The 21,104-nt window shown below is 42.7% G+C and overlaps 1 protein-coding gene across 18 annotated transcripts in view; it reads right to left on the bottom strand.

The window, feature by feature from the left end:
- ST3GAL6 (ST3 beta-galactoside alpha-2,3-sialyltransferase 6) overlaps nucleotides 1-21,104 on the bottom strand; it is a 103,619-nt gene that overhangs the window by 4,815 nt on the left and 77,700 nt on the right. For 17 of the 18 annotated variants that reach the window (XR_003432154.1, XR_003432162.1, XR_003432170.1 and 14 more), the window contains 4 exons: nucleotides 7,790-7,885; nucleotides 4,653-4,839; nucleotides 4,410-4,547; nucleotides 36-188 (listed from right to left, as the gene is read on the bottom strand). Coding sequence is in view for 1 of the 18 variants with exons in the window: in XM_027103113.1 (XP_026958914.1) it covers nucleotides 36-188; nucleotides 4,410-4,547; nucleotides 4,653-4,839; nucleotides 7,790-7,885 (574 nt within the window). In the remaining 17 variants the exon portion in view is untranslated. The remainder of the gene's footprint in view (nucleotides 1-35; nucleotides 189-4,409; nucleotides 4,548-4,652; nucleotides 4,840-7,789; nucleotides 7,886-21,104) is intronic. The other variant, XR_003432167.1, reaches the window with a different exon arrangement.

The raw sequence follows: 21,104 nt of genomic DNA, 5'->3' as shown, positions 1-21,104 counted from the left end.
ACACACTCATATATATATATATATTTTTTTTTTACCTTATTCATCAAAGACATGGTGGCATTCCCAAAGTAGTGCAAAGGACTCTTGAGGTCAGAAAAGTTGTACTTAAAACCAGCAAGGTGAACTTCATGACATATGTGAAATGCCAACGTAATGGCAATAATTCCTGTTGTTGGGTGTTTGGGTTTCTGGAGGAGGAAATGAAAATTTAGGGAAAAAAATCCAAACAAGGTACCTGTTTCCAAAACATTTGGGTGACCTAATCTTATAAAATAGCATCTTCTGAACATTTAATCAGGACAGAAATACTTCAGTTAAATCCTTGTCATGCCCTAAGGTTCAAGCCCCAAAGTTAATATCCTAACTCTGAATATAAAGTGTTGCTTGGAATCTTAGAAAGTCTCTCAGGTCAAACTTAACTGCAGTACTAGTCCAGAAGACAGCTATCAAATGAAGCCTTTAAGGAAAAGGATGCTGCTGCCTTGTTTTTAAAAAACACACCAAAGTCAAGCAACTTGTAGAAAAAGCAAAGCCTGAGAATGTTAAACCCACGTATGAAACGTAAGGACAGCTTAATTCACTAACGGATAAGATCATGCTAAAAGGCTTCAAATAATTTAGCCTTAAAATGGTTCTGTTTTATAATGCTGATAATTTAGCTCTAGGGAAAGACAGCTTTAATCAAGTAACTTCAATAACAAATTGCCATGGTAATGATCTGACTAGAAAATAAAGATTCTAGACGTATATACAGATTAAAGTCACAATCTCAGTTTTGTTTTTAAATTGATTATAATTTTAACTAAATTTTAACTAAAAAGAAAGAAACCAAGCATCGTCTTCACATGTACATATATCCTGAAAAACACTATAATAGATGTTTGGCAGAAGGGTCTTGGCATTCAAAGTTTTCATTCTCGTTGGATGGCCTTCAGAGGCAAAACCAAGATATACCTTAAATTTACTAATACAAAAATTCAAGGAGATTTTCTTTTGATTAAATGTTTCTTACAGATCCCATGGAAATTACATATGATTAATTATGATTTTGAGAAAAAGAAAAAAATCAGAGCAGCACAATAAAATCAGATAAACTCCAGGATGCAAATTTGTCTGCAAGCCTAACAGCCTTTTTTTTTTTAAGTCTTTTTTTTTTTTAACATCTTTATTGGAGTATAATTGCTTTACAATGGTGTGTTAGTTTCTGCTGTATAACAAAGTGAATCAGCTATATGCATACATATATCCCCATATCTCCTCCCTCTTGCGTCTCCCTCCCACCTTCCCTATCCCACCACTGTAGGTCATCACAAAGCTTGGAGCTGATCTCCCTGTGCTATGCAGCTGCTTCCCACTAGCCATCCATTTTACATTTCACTCCCCTAGTAAGTTTCCGTTCCTACTCTCCAAGATGACAATTTCACACCTTTCTATCCAACAGCTCTACCCTTCTTCCTACTTTGTCAATTTAATCCTTATTTTTCTTAGAAAACAGAATCGATCAGACAAGAGCTACATCATCTTCACAATTCCAAATCTACCTTCATCTTTAACCATATTTTCAGTGCTCACTCCTATGTGGATGAAGATGTCCCTGTTCCTACCTACGGCCAACCTCTCCACTCGTGCACTCCATTTTATCACATTTCTTTTCTCAACAATTTCGCTTTCACAAGTATCCCTTTTCTCTCTTCATCATCAATATTTCCCTCTATTGAATCATGCCCTTCAGCACACAAACATATCATCTATCTTTCTTTAAAATAAAAAAAACCTTCTTGAGCCTATATCTTCCAACCATTTCTCTGCTTTCTTTTCTAGCAAAACTCCATTAAAGATTTGCCTCCGCTCACTCGTGTCCCATGTTCTCTCTCTTTAACCCAGTTCAGTCAGGCTGTTTTTCTCTTTCTTACCCTTGTCCATATCAATATGACCTCCATGTTTACAGGACCGCATCTGACATAGCTGACCTCTCTGAAATACAGCTGTGTCCCTCCCTTGGCTTCTGGGACACTGTGTCCTACTAGAACTTCAGTCTACTTACAACTAGTTCTAGGATCATCTCTAAGTAAGACCAGGGTCTTCCTGTGCACCACCTAAAACAAAAATCAAGGAACAAATCTGATCTTACTTCATGTAGGAAAGTAAGAGCTGAAAAGTCACAAAATATACATTCAGAAGCTGTCCTTTCCCCTCAAAATTACTATGAAATAGGGTTTAAATTTAAACTATTTATGCTTTTTGACTTGGGAATTCCACTTCCAGATGTCCTTCCTACAGAAATCACACAAGTGTGCAGAAAATCTCTATAAGTACATGCATTTCTACATTACCTATAGAGGATAAAAGCTGGATATAAAACTAAAGGTCTGGGCTTCCCTGGTGGCGCAGTGGTTGAGAGTCCACCTGCCAATGCAGGGGACACGGGTTCGTGCCCCGGTCCGGGAAGATCCCACGTGCTGCGGAGTGGCTGGGCCCGTGAGCCATGGCCACTGGGCCTGCGCGTCCGGAGCCTGTGCTCCACAACAGTGAGAGGCCCGCATACCACCAAAAAAAAAAAAAAACTAAAAACTAAAGGTTTGTAAATAGGGGAAGGGTTAATTAAATGGAGAGGGGAAATAGCAGAACAGTATCTATAGTATAATCACAATTATACTGAACAAACAAAAAGTGCTTGTGTTTGTAAATGAATAGACAAGAGTCTATGCAAACAATAAATGCTAGAGAGGGTGTGGAGAAAAGGGAACCCTCTTGCACTGTTGGTGGGAATGTAAATTGATACAGCCACTACGGAGAACAGTAGGGAGGTTCCTTAAAAATTAAAAATAGAACTACCATATGCCCCAGCAATCCCACTCCTGGGCATACACCTGGAGAAAACCATAATTCAAAAAAATACGTGTACCCCAGTGTTCACTGCAGCATTATTTACAATAGCCAGGACATGGAAGCAACCTAAATGTCCATCAACAGAGGAACAGATAAAGAAGATGTGGTACATATATACAGTGGAATATTACTCATCCGTAAAAAGGAACGAACTAGTGCTATTTGCAGAAACATGGATGGACCTAGAGACTGTCATACAGAGGAAAGTTAAGTCAGAAAGAGAAAAACAAATATCGTATAATACAGCTTATATGTGGAATCTAGAAAAATGGTACAGATGAACTTACTCCCAAAGCAGAAATAGAGACACAGATGTAGAGAACAAACATGGATACCAAGAGGGGAAGGGGGGATGGGATGAACTGGGACATTGGGATTGACATATATAATTACTATGTATAAAATAGATAACTAATGAGAACCTATTGTATAGCACAGGGGACTCTACTCAGTGCTCTGTGGTGACCTAAATGGGAAGGAAATCAGAAAAAGAGGGGATATAGGTATAACTGATTCACTTTGCTGTACAGCAGAAACTAACACATTGTAAAGCAACTATACTCCAATAAAAATTAACTTAAAAAAAAACAGTGCTTGTGTTTGTAAATGCATAGACAAGAGTCTAGAAGGATATAAAAGGCAATAAAGCTTGGGAGATAATCTGAGTTATGGAGAGAAGAGAAAAGGATGATTTCCTTTTTTAAAAAACACTCCTTTGTAAAAGCTGTTTGATTTTAAGCATGTAATATTTTAGAATTTCTTTATCATGCTGAAGAAAAGATACAAAATACGTGTTTATTTCTTTGGATTTTACCCAATTACAAAAGAGAAAGCCTCATTTCAGCTGAGATATCACATTACACAGTTACTCAAGCTTCAAGTGAAAAACATAGCCTGCCACTGTATGGGTCTAAAGACTATTTTTTCCCTAGGGAATGCAGACAAACAGGGCTGTAAGAGTCAGAGTCAATGAGATTCCTTATAATTAAAAAGAATTAAGGACTTCCCTGGTGGCGCAGTGGTTAAGAATCCACCTGCCAATGCAGGGGACACGGGTTCGAGCCCTGGTTCAGGAAGATCCTACATGCCGCGGAGCAACTAAGCCTGTGCGCCACAACTACTGAGCCCACAAGCCACAACTACTGAAGCCCACGCACCTAGAGCCTGTGTTCCGCAACAAAGAGGAGCCACCACAATGAGAAGCCCGCGCACCCCAAGGAGGGGTAGCCCCTGCTTGCCGCAACTAGAGAAAGCAAGTGGGCAGCAACAAAGACCCAACACAGCCAAAAATAATTAATTAATTAATTAATGGCAGAACCCCCCCCCCCACTTAAGGTTCTTTTCGTTGCAACATGAAAAACATAAAGCTAAAATCCAAAGAGAATGTGATTTCACTAACTCAGGCGTGAGTGAAGCCACCTCACGAGTTGTGGTTCTCATCCAGTTTCCAAGAGCCCCAAGGACCCTCTGTCCCACCCCTGTGAGGTCTTTAGTTTGAAACTGCAAAGGAAAATACATACCTGATTTTTGGGAAACACTTTTGGGAAATGAAGCAGTTCATAAGCTGCTGTTCTGATAATGAAAGGATCTAATATTCTGATTTGATACGGTTTATAGATCAGATTTAATGCTGGTTTCTTCCAAAAACCATTAGTGTTCTGAAATAAAGTAAGAAAACAGAAAATACAACTTGTTGTTGTCTCTTTTTTTTAATGAAAAAAAAATGAAGGTAATTGGAAGCCAGATCAATTTTGCCAACTTACTATTTTGCCACCTGTCAACAATTCCCACAGCCACTTTAAATCAAGCGGCTTAAAAGCAGTGAGAATCACCGTAGTATTAGGATCATTGTGATTGGGATCTGAAAAAACAGATTCTGGATAAAAAAGTCGGAAGGTAGTCCTTCTCCCAACTTCCTCTTCATGTCCTAAAATAGGACCATTATTCATTCTGTGGGTAGTAAAACACACAAGATATGTAGACCAAGTGCAGTACGGGTCACGTCCATCACAGTTCTCAGAGCTTTCAGAGATGGACAAACATTGTCAGCCGTGTAGCCAGGGCTCTAAAGCCACACGGCAATCCGTCAATCTTTCACACGTAACAGCCAAGGAAATAACTCCCTTTCGTGAAACAGCTGTTTGATCAAAGGCAGAAACATTCATTTGTGTTTGAAAATTAACTGTGGGGACCTGATAATTCATTCTTACCTCCAGAAAAATTGAAGACAAAATGAAACAAATGGGAACATAAAACCACAGAATACTCAAGCTAAAAGAGACGTGGCAGGACATCCAGACAAAACCCCTTGTGTTTGCAGATGAGGGCCCCAATGTACATAGAGAGAAAGTTACTTGCCCAGGGTTACACAATCATGTAGCAGGTGGACGTGTGTCTCAGTGACTGACAGGCAAGAGTCACAGTTAAGGTGATTTGAAAACCCACCAAAATTGTTGTGCTCTGAAATAAAGTAACAACATAAAATTGCTATATTTATACCCAAGCACAACCAAATGAATGACTATCTCTGGTGTGAACCAAAGAACCACAAAGGATCCAGTGTTGGGTTTGTGGATACTCAAAGCCAAGGTTAGACATATACTATTTATGCACACACCATGAAGGTGTGCTATGAAAAGGAATGCACTGTTCCCAAAACACTGTCCCCTAGGAGATAAATACTGTTTGACCCTTTGCCACTGACTGTGATATAAGGCAGCCTTAGTAACACCTGAAATGACTTTCATAATGTCTTTAATGGCATTTTCCCACAAGGGCCTGGTGTGGTTCTAGGTGACCAGATTTTAGACAATTATAAAGAAATTTGTGAGTGCTTCAACATTGTTTGTGGATAAATTTTCACAGCTTCCTCAAAGTGAATAATCCACAGAAAATAAGGTGACCACGTTATGCAGAAACCCTCAGCTTGTAACCCAGCAAAATGCCCAAGCACTGCCAGGTCATCCTAATGCATTGCCCAGCGCGAAGCTTTCCCACTCTACAGAAGACTATTCCTAGCCATTCCCAACACACACAAACTTCATGCCGGATGATGACCTGACTTCACCCTTTCAATGAGAAAACAGAACTCAAAATGTCCCACCATTATATCTACGGGACTTGGTAGCTGTAACCACAATCCCAGCTTTCCCTTCCACTGCAGAGATAACCACACTGGTGTTTGGACCCCATCCCCTCTCTTGTTACCACACCAACCTCCTTATTCATTTCCATCAGTTTACTAATATGCTTTAGAATCTATCTTTATAAAAGGAAACAAAATAGAAAATCTCCTTTGAGTCCATAATCATCTCCAGCGACTATCTCATTTCTCAACTCCACAGTGAAATTTCTCTAAAGAGTTGCTTCTACTGGTTTCTCCACTTTCTCACCTGTCATTCTCTCCTCAAACCACCCAACTTGGGCTTCTCCCCCGCACCGTGCCTCCAAGTCTTCTGTCAAGAGTAACAGTGAGCTTCAGCTTGCCAGTCCAATGGTGAACTCTGTCCTTATCTTACATGACCTCTCACCAGCCTTTGTCATGCTTGAAACCTCCCTCTGTCTTAAAACACTGTGCTCTCTTGGCTTTTGTGATCACCTTCTCCTGTCTTTCTTCCTACCTCACTGGTAGATCCTCTCCAACTCTTTAACTCCTTTTTCTTTGCTCAACCTTTAAGTTTTGACTACTTCAAAGCTCAGTCCTGGGCCCTCTTCTCTGTCTCTCCCTGGGAAATCTCACGCAGTCCATGGTTTAAGTACAACTTACAGGCTGTTCGCAATGAAGATTTTAACCTGTTTATCTAACTGCCTACTTTGACTTACCCACTGCAAATCTAGTAAGCATATCAAACCTGGTATGTTCAAACAATAATCTTGATTCTCCTCTAAACCTGTTCCTACCCTAGTCCTCCCCAATTCAATGAATGGTACCACTATCCAGCCAATCTCTTAAGCTGAAAACCTAGGAGGAGGTATCCTGCATTCCTTTATTCCCATCTCTGCTCACATCTAATGCATCAGAACATCCTGATAACTTTACCTCTAAGACATGCCTCAGTCTAGCCCCTTATCTCCTTCCACACCATGACAATCCTGTTGCAAGCCACCATTCTCTACCCAAATGCAGCAACCTAACTGGCCTCTTTGTTTCCACAGCTTGTCCTTCCTGTTTCATTGTCCATGCCATCACCAGGGTATTTTAAAGACATAACCAGATAGAGTTGCTCTCTTGCTTAACAATTTTCAAAAGTTTTCTGTTAACATAAAACGCAAGCTCTAATCGTAGTTTACAAAGTCCTACACAGCCTGCTCCTTACCTACCTCTTCGGCTGCCAATTGCACCACCTCCCCAGCCTGCTGCCCTCCAACCTCCCTGGTTTTCTTGCTGCTGCTCTTAAACCTAGCATCATACCCTCCTGGAGACCTGCAGTAAACATCCTCTCTGTCTGTATTCCCTAGTCTTCATACGGCCGGTACTGTGTGGTCTTAGGTCCAGTTGAGATGTGTCCCCTTCAAAACAGTCATCAATTCAAAAACAGCCACTCAGTCATTCTCTATCACACATGTTTTAATTGTTTGCATGGCATTTATTACTACATTTCTTTAATTACTGTTTTCTTCCCCTCATTAGAATGTAAGCTCCACGGGGAGCAAGAATATTATTCTTTTTCACTGCTATATCCCCCTAGAACTGTGCCTGGCATATTAAGGGGATTTCATAAATATTTGCTAAATAAATGACCTGAAATCTAGGCCTACTCCAGCCAACAGCTCGAGTAATGTGTAATGTACTTAAACATACTACAGCGACTCTACTTCCTTTTAAAACACAGCGGTATTAAAGCAGGAAACTATACTCTTTTGAAACAATTCCAGGTTAGCAAGTAGAAGATATATTTACCTTATTATTACATCATAGGAGTCAATTTTTTCTCCTAACGTCTTATTCTTCAAAACTCCGCCATTACCAACCACCACACATTTTTTACATGGCACACTGTTGGGCAAATGACAAGAGAGAGATTGAGCCATCTTTTACAAAACTGGGTGATTCCAAGAACCCATTCATACTTTGAGGAACCCAATACAAAATTTCACTTGTTGTACAAGTAGAAAAAGAACCAGTTGTAACTTACAGGTCTAGGGATATATTAGAAAGATATAAGATTCAAGAAATAACATTCCATAGGAAGTATATCATCATTAGCAACTATTAATGCATATCAGTTCACATACATCCCCTCATTTGATTCTCATAACCACCCACTGAGATGAGTAAGCCTGATATTCAATTTTACAAATGAAGAAAGAGATTCAAAAAACTGTTAGGTGGCATTTCAAAGTCATACTCCAAAGAGGTAAAATTAGGATTGGACTACAAAAATACCCCTCAATATAGGATTCTGCATGTTAATATTGATACAAGTGTGTTTCGTATTAGATGTGTATGTATTTTCCATCAGCATTACCCATTCCCCTGAGATTCCAGCTCTGGGTTACTGCTGCGTCTTATAAGTTTGGAGACAGACAGAATAGAATCTGGTTGGCAAAGTGCAGCTTCCTTGTACCTGCCCGTGCTCATTTCAATTCCCCAAACGGGTACTGGTTCTTGGAGCTTAACCAATACAAATGAAAAGTTTACTGTGTGTTCCTGGCAAAGAGCTTTAAAGTAGGACATGAAGTGGGACTTCCCATTGCTGGCCAGAATCAGCCTAGGCCAGTGGATTATCTACTGTTCAGCTCTCATCCAACGTGGCCTGGCCCTCAACATAATAAAAGCCATATATGACAAACCCACAGCAAACATCCTTCTCAAGGGTGAAAAACTGAAAGCATTTCCTCTAAGACCAGGATCAAGACAAGGATGTCCACTCTCACCACTTTTATTCAACATAGTTTTGGAAGTCCTAGCCACAGCAATCAGAGAAGAAAAAGAGGTAAAAGGAATCCAAATTGGAAAGAAGAAGTAAAACTGTCCCTGTTTGCAGATGACGTGATACTATACATAGAAAATCCTAAAGACGCTGCCAGAAAACTACTAGAGCCCATCAATAAATTTGGTAAAGTTGCAGCACACAAAATTACCACACAGAAATCTCTTGCATTCCTATACAGTAACAATGAAAGATCCAAAAGAGAAATTAAGGAAACAATCCCATTTACCATTGCAAAAGAAAAGAATACCTAGGAATAAACCTACCTAAGGAGGCAAAAAACCTGTATGTACTCAGAAAACTGTAAGACACTGATGAAAGAAATCAAAGGTGACAGAAACAGATGGAGGGATATACCATGTTCTTGGACTGGAAGAATCAATAATGTGAAAATGACTATACTACCCAAAGCAATCTACAGATTCAATGCAATCCCTATCAAATTATCAATAGCATTTTCCACAGAATTAGAACAAAAAATTTTACAATTTGTATGAAAACACAAAAGACCCCAAATAGCCAGAGCAATCTTGAGAAAGAAAAACAGAGCTGGAGGTATCAGGCTCCCTGACTTCAAACTATACTACGAAGTTACAGTAATCAAAACAGTATGGTACTGGCACAAAAAAAGAAATATAGGTCAGTGGAACAGGATAGAAAGTCCAGAGATAAACCCATGCACCTATGGTCACCTAATCTATGACAAAGCAGGCAACGATATACAATGGAGAAAAGACAGCCTCTTCAATAAGTGGTGCTGGGAAAACTGGACAGCTACATGTGAAACAATGAAATCAGAACATTCTGTAACACCATATACAAAAATAAACTCAAAATGGATTAAAGACCTAAGTGTAAGACCAGATACTATAAAACTCTTAGAGGAAAACAGGCAGAACATTCTCTGACACAAATCGCAGGAAGACCTTTTTTTGATTCACCTCCTAGAGTAATGAAAATAAAAACAAAAATAAACAAATGGGACGTAATTAAACTTAAAAGCTTTTGCACAGCAAAGGAAACCGTAAACAAAACAAAAAGACAACCCACAGAATGGGAGAAAATATTTGCAAATGAAGCAACCGACAAGGGATTAATCTCCAAAATAAACAGCTCATGCATCTCAATATCAAAAAAACAAACAACCCAATCAAATGAGCAGAAGATCTAAATAGACATTTCTCCAAAGAAGACATGCAGATGGCCAAGAGGCACGTGAAAAGATGCTCAACGTTGCTAATTATTAGAGAAATGCCAGTCAAAACTACAATGAGGTATCACCTCACACCGGTCAGAAGGGCCATCACCAAAACATCTACAAACAATAAATGCTGGAGAGGGTGTGGAGGAAAGGAAAGCCTCCTACACTGTTGGTGGGAATGTGAATTGGTGCAGCCACTATGGAGAACAGTATGGACGTTCCTTAAAAAACTAAAAACAGAGCTACCATATGATCCAGCAATCCCACTCCTGGGCATATATCCGGAGAAAATCAAAATTCAAAAAGATGCATGTACCCCAGTGTTAACTGCAGCACTATTTACAATAGCCAGGACATGGAAGCAACCATCAATGGAGGAATGGATAAAGACGACGTGCTACACACACACACACACACACACACACACAATGGAATATTACTCAGCCATAGAAAAGAATGAAATGATGCCATTTGCAACAACATGATGGACCTAGAGATTGTCATACTGAGTAAAGTAAGTCAGACAGAGAAAGACAAAGATATCATATGATATCACTTATATGTGGAATCTAAAAAAGTGGTACAAATGAACCTATTTATAACACAGAAAAAGAGTTACAGCTGTAGAAAACAAACTTATGGTTACCAAGGGGGAGAGGGACAGGGAAGGGATAAATTGGGAGATTGGGATTGACATATACATACTACTACATATAAAATAGATAACTAATAAGAACCTACTGTACAGCACAGGGAACTCTACTCAATACTCTGTAATGACCTATATGGGAAAAGAATCTAAAAAAGAGTGGATATATGTCTATATATAACTGATTCACTTTGCTGTACACCTGAAACTAACACAACATTATAAATCAACTATACTCCAATAAAAATTAATTTTTAAAAAATGGCCTGGCCCATCCAACTCCAAGCTCTCACCACCACTCGGCCAGGCCTGGAGAAATGACAGAACAGATCATGTCCTTCTCCTCTCGGGGAGAAAACTACAGAGGAGAAGGCTGTTGAGATTGTCCTTGCAAGGCCCTCATGACATGGAAGTATGAGGAAAAAACTGTTTCTCTAAGAACCATGAAATCAGCAGACCAGATGAACTCCAGACCGTAAGGCTCTTAGGAAATTAATCAGTAGCAAAATTGCACAAATGCTGTAGAATATTTAAACGTAGAGAACACAGCAATACAGGAACTACTGAAAGGAGCCAGGAGCTGGTCCTGTCAGGTTAAGGAGAGACAAGATACACATTCCTACACATGTAAATTTCCCTTTTTTATTTAGAATTTGTTTAGTTCATCTATTTGCTTGATGTTTTAAACTTTTTTTTTTTTTTTTTTTTTTTTTTTTGCGGTATGCGGGCCTCTCACTATTGTGGCCTCTCCCGTTGCGGAGCACAGGCTCCGGACACGCAGGCTCAGCGGCCGTGGCTCACGGGCCCAGCCGCTCCACGGCATGTGGGATCTTCCCAGACCGGGGCACGAACCCGTGTCCCCTGCATCGGCAGGCGGACTCTCAACCACTGCACCACCAGGGAAGCCCCACACCTTAAACTTTTTAAAAACACTTTTTTAATGTTTTGAGACTTTCAGCTCCCAAATATTAAAAAGTCATGCATAATCAGTGTCTACTTTGTTACAAAAACAAGAAGATCCAGGGTTTCACAGATGGTACTGATGGGGGCCGGGGGGCAACCATCCAACAGGCCCTCCTTGAGTCTGTACCCCCAGACCTCCTATGATGGACATGTCACAATGTGTTCTAGAGAAGTTTCTTTCCTAAATCTGCTTGTCTTTAACTATGAAAGGAACATTTCTAGGTGCTCTTATATACAAGTTTGACATAAATCCCAATTCCAGGAAGCTACTCTGTCCACGGTGCTCTGCAGCCAGGTGGCACGGAGAAGATGGGGGTGCTGGTCAACTTCAAAACGCTTTTCTCTCTGGGTCTGCGGCCATCCTCCTGAGCAGACCTGGCCCATGAGAGCTGTACAGCAGGGAGCAATTCCCACACACACAGCTTGTGTGGTTCCTCCTTCCATGACCTCACAGCCAGGTTAATGCAAAATCAGAGGCTGAACCTCCAGATGCTGCCCCGTCTCCCTGCCAGGACGCTAAGTGAGGCTGGGCACCAGGGAGGGAGTGGCTAGGAAGGGACAGGATGGAAATAACAGCTCTGTTCCTGGGAGGTCCCCTGTGTGGAGGTGAAGGAGGAATATCTATAATTTATGGCATGTAGACTAACCCTCTCCCTTCAAAGAAGGCTGGAGGCCACTCCCCTCCCAGCAACCATCCTGGACTGGGGTCCCCAGCCTGAACCAGGCTTGCCTGACTCCAATACCACCGAACATGCCGGGGCGGGGCCAGGAGCACAGGCCACCACTGTGTGTCCCCAGAGTTCTTATCTTGGAACCTCAACAAAGGACTCCTGCCCCACAGGCCTAATCTCTGCAGTTGAGCCCAGAAAGAGGGAACTCAGCTCAGTCCCAGACACAGCCAGTGGCATAAACACTCAGCCAGAAGTTTCCCTCAGTGTTATCTGTATCAGGCGGGATTACAGTTGATAATCAAGCCCCAGATCACATGTGACCGAAAGGTCATCACAATACAAGAAGGTACCATCTGTCATACTCAGGTCACATCCCTGGTCCCCTCTCAAACTCAAGGTCCTGAACCTCCTCTCACAAACCCTAACAAGCCTTCCAGCCAAAAGAAAAGGGCGAGTTAAGGGTGCAAGCAGATCTGTTTCACAGGAGCCCCAAGGATTGGTTACAGAGAGAGGGTCATTCCTTCTACTCAGCCTCCGCCCGCTTGGGAGAAATGAAAAGAAATCATATGGACACTGCCTCACCCAAGAGAACTCCAGTTCCAAAGACGCTTTACAGTTCCACGATCACCGCATTTTTAAAATGTCCCTTTCTGTTTTTTTCTCTGTCAGCTTTGTAGGGGGCAGGTGGAAAGGGGAGGGCCCTTCACCACAGGAAAAGTGTGCTGATGTCTTTAAAAGGAAATCTCAAGGAAATTTTACTTTTCCTCTTGGCAAGAGTATTGCAAAGATCCACACATTTTTCTGAATCTCATACATGACACTAGGAACTCCTCAAGGGGTGTGCCTAAGACTACTCTTAGGCAATAACATCTTCTCTGCAGCTGGTATTCACAGTGCCCCCGTGATGCTGGAAAATGTGAAATGGAACAGATCCACGGTCTGAACCACATACCTTGTAATTCACTGCTTCCCTCCCTCCACAGCAGGTACCCCCATATTACCAAAGGAGTGATTCATCCTCTCCTTGGCTTCATCCACCTGGCCTGGGCTCCTGGCTTCCCCTGTTTCCTTAGTGTGAATCAATAACATCCAGTGTCCTTTGGGTGACTGTGTAACTTCAAGATATTTAATGAACACAACTTTCATTCACAATCAGCTGCAGTGAATTGTGAATCCCTAATGGGCAAGAATATTATATTTCTGCATCCTCTAATCTAAAATTTTATATGTATTTATATTTTATTTATAAATATATTTATATTTCTGCATCCTCCAATCTAAAACTTCCTGATTCACAGGTTGTGCATTTTAGAAACTGATTTGGTTGTCACCTTAAGTGTGACTTTGTAGCTGGAGAAACAGGTAGCCGTTCTTCCTGCCTCCACTCTGGAAACAGGTAGGGAAATCCATGTGCCTCAAATTGCTCACCCAGAAAACAAGATCATTCCAGAGTGCCTGAACCTGTTAATGGAAAATCTGGAAAGCTGCTGAAATAGTGATGGCAAGAGGTTACACTTCCCCTAGGTGAAAGCCATGTTTCTCGTCAAGTCAGGCAGATCCAGAAGAGTTACTAGCCTGTGCAGAGTGAAACATCAACACCATCAATACAGAGAAAGTAAACGTGAACTGCCCACTTCCAGTGATGTGTGATCTGTCTTCTTTTCTAAATGCTGTATGACTCCTTTCAGCAGCATAGTGTATACATTAAAACGTATCACTCCATCTTCAATGTAGCAATCTCTGGCAGATCCCACTGGTCATATTCCCAACACCCATTACCCCTTGCACCTTTGCTGGCAGAGCCCTGCTTTCACAAGCCTAACAGTGGTGAGTATATTCCTGTGCCAATGGTTGGTTTAGATGTGGTCGCATGAACCATCCCTGGGCAATAAGATATTAGGGAAGTCTGTTAAATGCCCTGGAAAAGATTTTACCCCCAGGAAGAGAATGGCTTGAGCAGAACACTGATTTTATCTACCCATCCTTTCTGCTTGGATACTGACATGCGATAACAAGGTTAGGGCAGCTGTAGTCATCTTGCACCTAAGAGGGAAAGCCAGAGAGAGCCGCGAGGAAGCTGCCCCAACATTCCTGAGCCACTAATTCAATCCCATAACTGGAGCCAATCCATACAGACGTGCAGGTGGTACCCAGTACGTCGGCACTCCCGCGGTTTGTGCAATCCAGTCTGTGCAGCCATACGTGGCCCGCCCTGTGAGCTAGATCCACAAACCCGATTCTATACATCTGAATCCACACATCTGTGTGATATGGGAGATAATAACCATCCACTTACTTCAAATCACGCTTAGTTAGGAATAGTGCTCCTTGCAGCCCAGAGATCCTAAAACCCTGTGCGTTGGAGTGGGGTGGAGATCTCACTGCTAGCTGTGGCTCCCCTACTCAGCACCTCTGGGAGCCTGGCCTCATGACCTAACCTCTTGGATCTCAGCATGCCCTTTTACGAAGTAAGGGAATCACTGAGGTCTCAAATGTTGTTAACCTATGTCGCACAGAGCCATCTGTCAGTTCCTCCGACATGTGTACCACGGTTTCTGTATCTCTCTCTATCCAACGTCTGACCACAGCAGTTGCTACAGAACACGTATGTGTTCCTCTCTGCCACAAATGACTACTTTGTTGATGCAGAATCACAACCTCCCCTCACCCTCAAGTCCTCCTTCTGGCTCAAAATGCTGCCATGTAAAGAAACTGCAAAGCAGGAGGATGGCCAGAGCAGTGATGCAGACACTGATATCCCTTATAGAGCTTGGGCTCTTTTTAATAAATACACTGCTGACGTCTTAAGTTGTCAAAGACCATGCTCCCACCCTGGCTGGCTGCCGATGTAACCTGGCTCTGCCACTGCTGACATAATGGATTCTGCCTGGGTGAGCAACGAGGCAGCCTTCGCAAATCCCCATCCACTTAGCAAGCAACTGACTTAACACAGGTGCTTCCGTTAAGGAAGATATTTAGGCTTAGTTACTCTATAACCACCTCTGCAGGACTCGAGCACTCTTCACAGAATCTGGCGTGCTTGAAGAACGCGATGGTGATGGCTGCGGGAGGAGAGCTGGTTCCTGTATTTTAAGCGAGAGCAGAGATTTTGTGACCTAGGATTTCGCTGCTCTGGCTGTGGGAGGATGTGCTCCCACTGAGGAGAAAGCAGCAGTCTCAGGACCAGGGTGCAAGCTGGTGCTACAGAGCTCCACACACAGCCAGGAAGGGTCAGGCTCTCACAACATGGGCACAGTGTAGGTATTCTTTGTGATGCAATTCCCTTAAAATATCCTCGATCACTAGTGAAGTTTATAAAAAAGCATGGCCACAATTGTGTGAGCTGTGCTTTGGAGATTAACAAGGAACCGAGTCCTGAGAAATCAAGAGCGACAGCGTAGGGAAACGGTGGCAAGAGAACTAGAGGTGTGTCACTCCAAACCGTTTGTTCTAGGTGTGGCATCATGGTGCCCTCTGAACGAAGTGGCTAGAAAGGAATCTAGAGGGTACCTCAACCATCCCCCCTCCTTTATAAAAGCGTTTTTTGAAATTGAAATATAATTCACACACCCTAAAATTCATCCATTTAAATAATAAAATTCAGCAGGTTTTAGCATATTCGCAAAGCTGCGCCACAACCACCATTATCCAATCCAGAACGTTTTCATCACCCGACGACGACACCCCACAGCCAGGGGCAGTCACTCTCTATTTCCACCCCCATCCCAACCCCTGTCTGTGGCACAACTAATCCACTTTCTATCTCTATAGATTTGTCTATCCTGGCCATTTCATGTAAATGGAGTCATACAATATGTAATCTGTGACTGACTGCTTTCACTGAGCAAAATGTTTTCAAGGGCTTCCCTGGTGGCGCGGTGGTTGAGAGTCCGCCTGCCGATGCAGGGGATACGGGTTCGTGCCCTGGTCCGGGAAGATCCCACATGCCTCGGAGCGGCTGGGCCCGTGAGCCATGGCCGCTGAGCCTGCGCGTCCGGAGCCTGTGCTCCGCAACGGGAGAGACCACAACAGTGAGAGGCCCACGTACAGCAAAAAAAAAAAAAAAATGTTTTCAAGATTCACTCATGCCCCGGCAGGAATCAGTACTGCGTTGCTTTGTACGGCTGAATTACATTCCATTGTACGGGTATGCATTTAATTTATCCATTGAGCAGTTGCTGGACATTTGGTTGTTTCCACTCTGGGGCTATTATGAATGATGCTCCTATGAACATTCGTGCACAAGTTTCACTTGGTCATATGTTTTCGTTTTTTTTTTTTTTTTTTTTTGCAGTACACGGGCCTCTCACTGTTGTGGCCTCTCCCGTTGCAGAGCACAGGCTCCAGACGCGCAGGCTCAGCGGGCCCGGCTCACGGGCCCAGCCACTCCGCGGCATGTGGGATCTTCCCGGACTGGGGCACGAACCCGTGTCCCCTGCCTTGGCAGGCGGACTCTCAACCACTGCACCACCAGGGAAGCCCATGTTTTCAATTTAAGCTTTCTATTTTGAAATAATTCTAGATTCATGGGAAGTTGCAAAAATAGTACTGAGAAGTCCTGTGTAACCTTCACCCAGTTTCTTCCAGTGATTACACTGACTTAATTTATTAACTTAACTTTATTAACTAGTAAAGCTGACATTGGTATAATGTGCATATACAGATCCACCTCCTCTTTTGTAAAACCAAGGTTCAGAAACTCCGAAACTTGCCCAAGGTCCCAGAGCAGTTACGCCTGACCTGCTGACTCTAGCAACTTTTCACCAGTACCGCCCCTCTATTTCAGATGGCCCATGCCCACCACCTGCCCTCCCCTCTCCCCGACAAAAGAATAAAAACAAACTTTTCTAAGCTATCCTTTTCTACCCTTAGCATCGCTCCCCTGCTGCCGAAGTTCTGGTCAGACAGCTAGTTTGAGCGTTCCCATAAAAGGAGGAACGTGGAAAAGAAAACACGAAAAGATTAATCATTGTTTTTAAATGGTTTGTCTTTTTGGAACTAGCTAGAGGTGGTGGTTGCACAATACTGTGAATGTACTAAGTGCCACTGAATTGTTCTCTTTCAAACGGTTCATTTTATGTGGTGTGAATTTCACCCTAACAAGAAAAAAAATGATTTGTCAACATTTCTTTGAGACTTTTTCTTTTTCCCATACTTAGGATCCTCTGGCTTAGTACTGAAAAAATTTCCTTTTCTCAACTCTCATCCTGATATTCATGCATAGTATATATGCCAGTTGGCCGCCTCTGTAATTTGCCGGTATCTATCCAGAGAAGATTCTATCCAGATCATTTATCTTTAAGAGGCAAAAAAAAAAAAACCCACAAAAAACAGACGAAAAACCCTATTTAATGTACATCTGTTTTGGTGAATGTACACATGTACCCTGGAGATGTTTTAGTTTAGCCCTGTAAAAGTATTAAAAATGGTTTGAGGTTAAGGATAAAGGCAGAAGCCACATTACATAATGGGGGTGGGTGGGCGATTTATAGCCCTGGAAATCCTGAAGAATACACCCAAAAGAATTCACAGTTCCGGAATTCTCTTCCCCTTACCTCTTCAGATGACACTCAGTCTAAGACATTTAATTGTGGAGTCTTCTGTCTTTGCGCTGCTGGTTATATGCAAAGGGAGTAACTGGAGAAGAGTGGAAGTCTGGAGACCTCTTAACCTCTATGGACCTCAGTCCTCTCATCTTTAAAATGAGGGGATTGGACTAACAATCTCCATCCTTCCTGCCTCTGACCCTCTCTGTGACTTTACTGTGCTTTTGGGTCTGGCCCTCAGTCCACACAACTGAGCAGGAACAGGTGAGGTGAGGTAACTGGGATTCTTTAGGGAACAGTTTAGCAGCCTCAATATTCACCCCATCCCAACCTGCTGTACCATTGGTCAGGAGAGAAACTCAGAAAGAATATAAAAGAAAAAGCCCAAGATTAACCCTCTATTAAAACTACATACCAAAAAGATAAATAACATAATAAAATACAATGGGGTACGTAAATGGCCTATCACGTGTTCTCATCTTTTCACAGGGAAAATTGAGAACTCCTATCACAAAATTAGGGCGAAAGGCAACTTTCTATAATGAAAATACTTTTTCTAACAGATGTGATTACAAGAAGGGAGGCAAATTATTACGATTATTACTAAGTGACCAAAAACTTTGAAAAAGAACAGATTTGTGGGGGGGGCGGGCAGGATAGAGGGAAGAGGGGAGGTAGAGCAAAGCAGCAGCATGGAAGTCTTAAAATTCCTGGGCTCTGCCACACAGTTACGGCCAGACACGCACACTCCTGTTCCCGTCCCTCTTTATCTCTGGCCCAAGTTCTGCATGGTAGTGACTGTAGAAAAAGGCTCTCCCTGCCTCACTGAGTTACTTTACTCACATTACCTACAAAGGTGGCATAAGTAAGACCTCATAAGAAACCCCGCTTCAAAACGATCTGCAACCCCAATATGTTTCCACAGCTTTCATCTTCAAGAGAGAAACCACAGTTGGCTGCTTCTAGCACCAAGCTAAGTTGGTATAGTGTTATGTAACTGACTTTAGAATCTTGAATATTTCCAGGCACAGAAACAGGAAATGGGGGACAACACTGGCAAAGACTGCTACTTGCCCCTCAATAACTATGTTTCATTTGTCTCTTAAAATAGGTCTCTCTCTCTCTCTCTCTCTCTCTAAGGTGGGTGCACAGCCACATGGAATAGAGGCTACATTTTCCAGTCCACCTTCCAGAAAGGCCTTGTGATTATACCCCTAGCCAATGGGATATAACTGGTGGTTGCTAGAAAATTTTTAACAATCAGTCCTCTTTGGGAGAGAGGGGAGTGATGGGGAAGCCCTAGTTTGCAGTGTTTGCCAATTTCCATGGTATAAATATATTCCCACCACGGCTAATTTCAAGCTTCTACCTGGATGGCACTGAACACGGACCTGGGAAGAGCGGCAGCTCTCACAAGTTGGTACCAACAGGCTCCAACACATCACTGGCTGTAATAAAGTGTTATATGTAATTTCTGGGAAATATCCTTAAAGAAGGAGGCAAGTCTTAATGGCTGGGGGCATGCCCTTCCCCCTTCATCCTCCCTGCTGGCCAGAATGTACATGACTGGTGAAGTCCAGCCATCAGACTGGACCATAAGGAAGAATAACAGAGTCACAATAGAGAAGCCTTGGTCTCTGATGATTAACAGCTGCTAAGCTGGCCTGAGATTGCTTAACGGCAGGCTTCATTTACATGACAATTGTAAGAAAGAGGAAAAGTTGTATCTTGCAAATGCAACCGATATTTGGAGTTTTCCCATTCACAGTAAAATCTATCCCAACCAAGGGCATCATGCATGCTAAATGAGATAAGTAAAGGATTCAGATTTGAAACAACAAAAAAATGTCTGAACCTTTGTGGGAGGGACAAAGAGAACAGCCAAAGGGGGAAGGGACTTGAAAAGGAGGTTCTCACCTCTCTCCACCTGAGCCCCTCCTCTCTGACCTACAGACCCCTACAGAGAGTGAGCAAGCCTCCGCCAGAAAGGCTTCCTCCTGGTACACGAGGGCCACAGCTCCCGGATCCACAGTGAGGGCTCAGGGAGGACTCCCCGACTAAGGGCGGTCCAGATCCTGCCAGAGAAGGACAGACTGTTCTCACACCTCTTTCTTCTACGGCATTTCCCCAGGCAGAGAGGAGAAATGGGAAATGTATAAGGTTATTTGGGGGGTAGACTGAGTTGACTCCGAGGCAGCGATAGGCAGGTTAGTGTATTCTGCCTTTCTGGGGTTTACTTAAAACATATTTATTGCTCAGGCATGGGCTGGCCTGTTATGATCTTTGGATTGTACCGTGGGTTTCAGACAAATGTAGAATGACTTACTTAAAATGTAGGTAAAATTTATTATTACACGTGAACTCCTCCTAAAAGTTAATATCTAAACGAAGATAATATTGTCACAAGTATATTCTTATCCACTTTCAAAACGCTCTTTCTGAAGTCTCTAGGGAGCAAGTTTGCACGCATCACACAAGCAATTCAGCAATGCTGAGTGTCTACTGCATCACTGTACTCTGGGAGGATCCTACAGGGACAGTCTCCATTCACTGTATACCTGCACAGTTTCTGCTTGTACATTGATGGTACTTCCATCTCTTAACAACTTCAGACTCAGGAACCTTTGTGCAATCAGCATGATGTTCAGTGTTTCCTCACCACCCACACCCACCTCCCTCCCAATGCTAGTGATGCTGAGAACCCGACGTGGGTTGCTGGTGGGAGCGGGTGGCAGGAGGAAAGGGTGGGGAGCAGCCAGACCAAGTCGGCAAGAAGAGAGGAGGTAGCCTGGCTGAGGCACATACAGATGATGAATACCTGTGCAGGAAGAGGCTCTGAAAGCAACTAAATAAAGCACGGCTAATTCTAAGATAAAAAGCAGGCAATGACGGAAGCCCGCGCGCCTAGAGCCCGTGCTCCGCAACAAGAGAAGCCACCGCGATGAGAAGCCTGCACGCCGCAACGAAGAGTAGCCCCCACTCGCTGCAACTAGAGAAAGCCCACGCGCAGCAATGAAGACCCAACGCAGCCATAAATAAATAAATAAATAAAAATTAAAAACAAAACAAAACAAAACAGGCAAGAACAAAAGTTCCAGTCACGTCCCATCAAGAATTCTGACAGTATCTCACGTCTACAGGGCCAAGGATTTTTTCAAAGCTTTGCAGATACCTGCTACAATTATTTAAGGTATAACCATTATCACTGTGAAGTCAAACATCCACCCCTGGATGGACCCACCCAGGTTCACA

This window comes from Aethalodelphis obliquidens, unplaced genomic scaffold, assembly GCF_003676395.1.
Source record: "Aethalodelphis obliquidens isolate GAN/ISIS:26980383/991018 unplaced genomic scaffold, ASM367639v1 scaffold1, whole genome shotgun sequence".
In the NCBI taxonomy this organism is placed as follows: domain Eukaryota; kingdom Metazoa; phylum Chordata; class Mammalia; order Artiodactyla; family Delphinidae; genus Aethalodelphis; species Aethalodelphis obliquidens.
The sequence above is the reverse complement of the archived record's forward strand: the minus strand, read 5'-3'. Positions and strand labels throughout refer to the sequence as shown.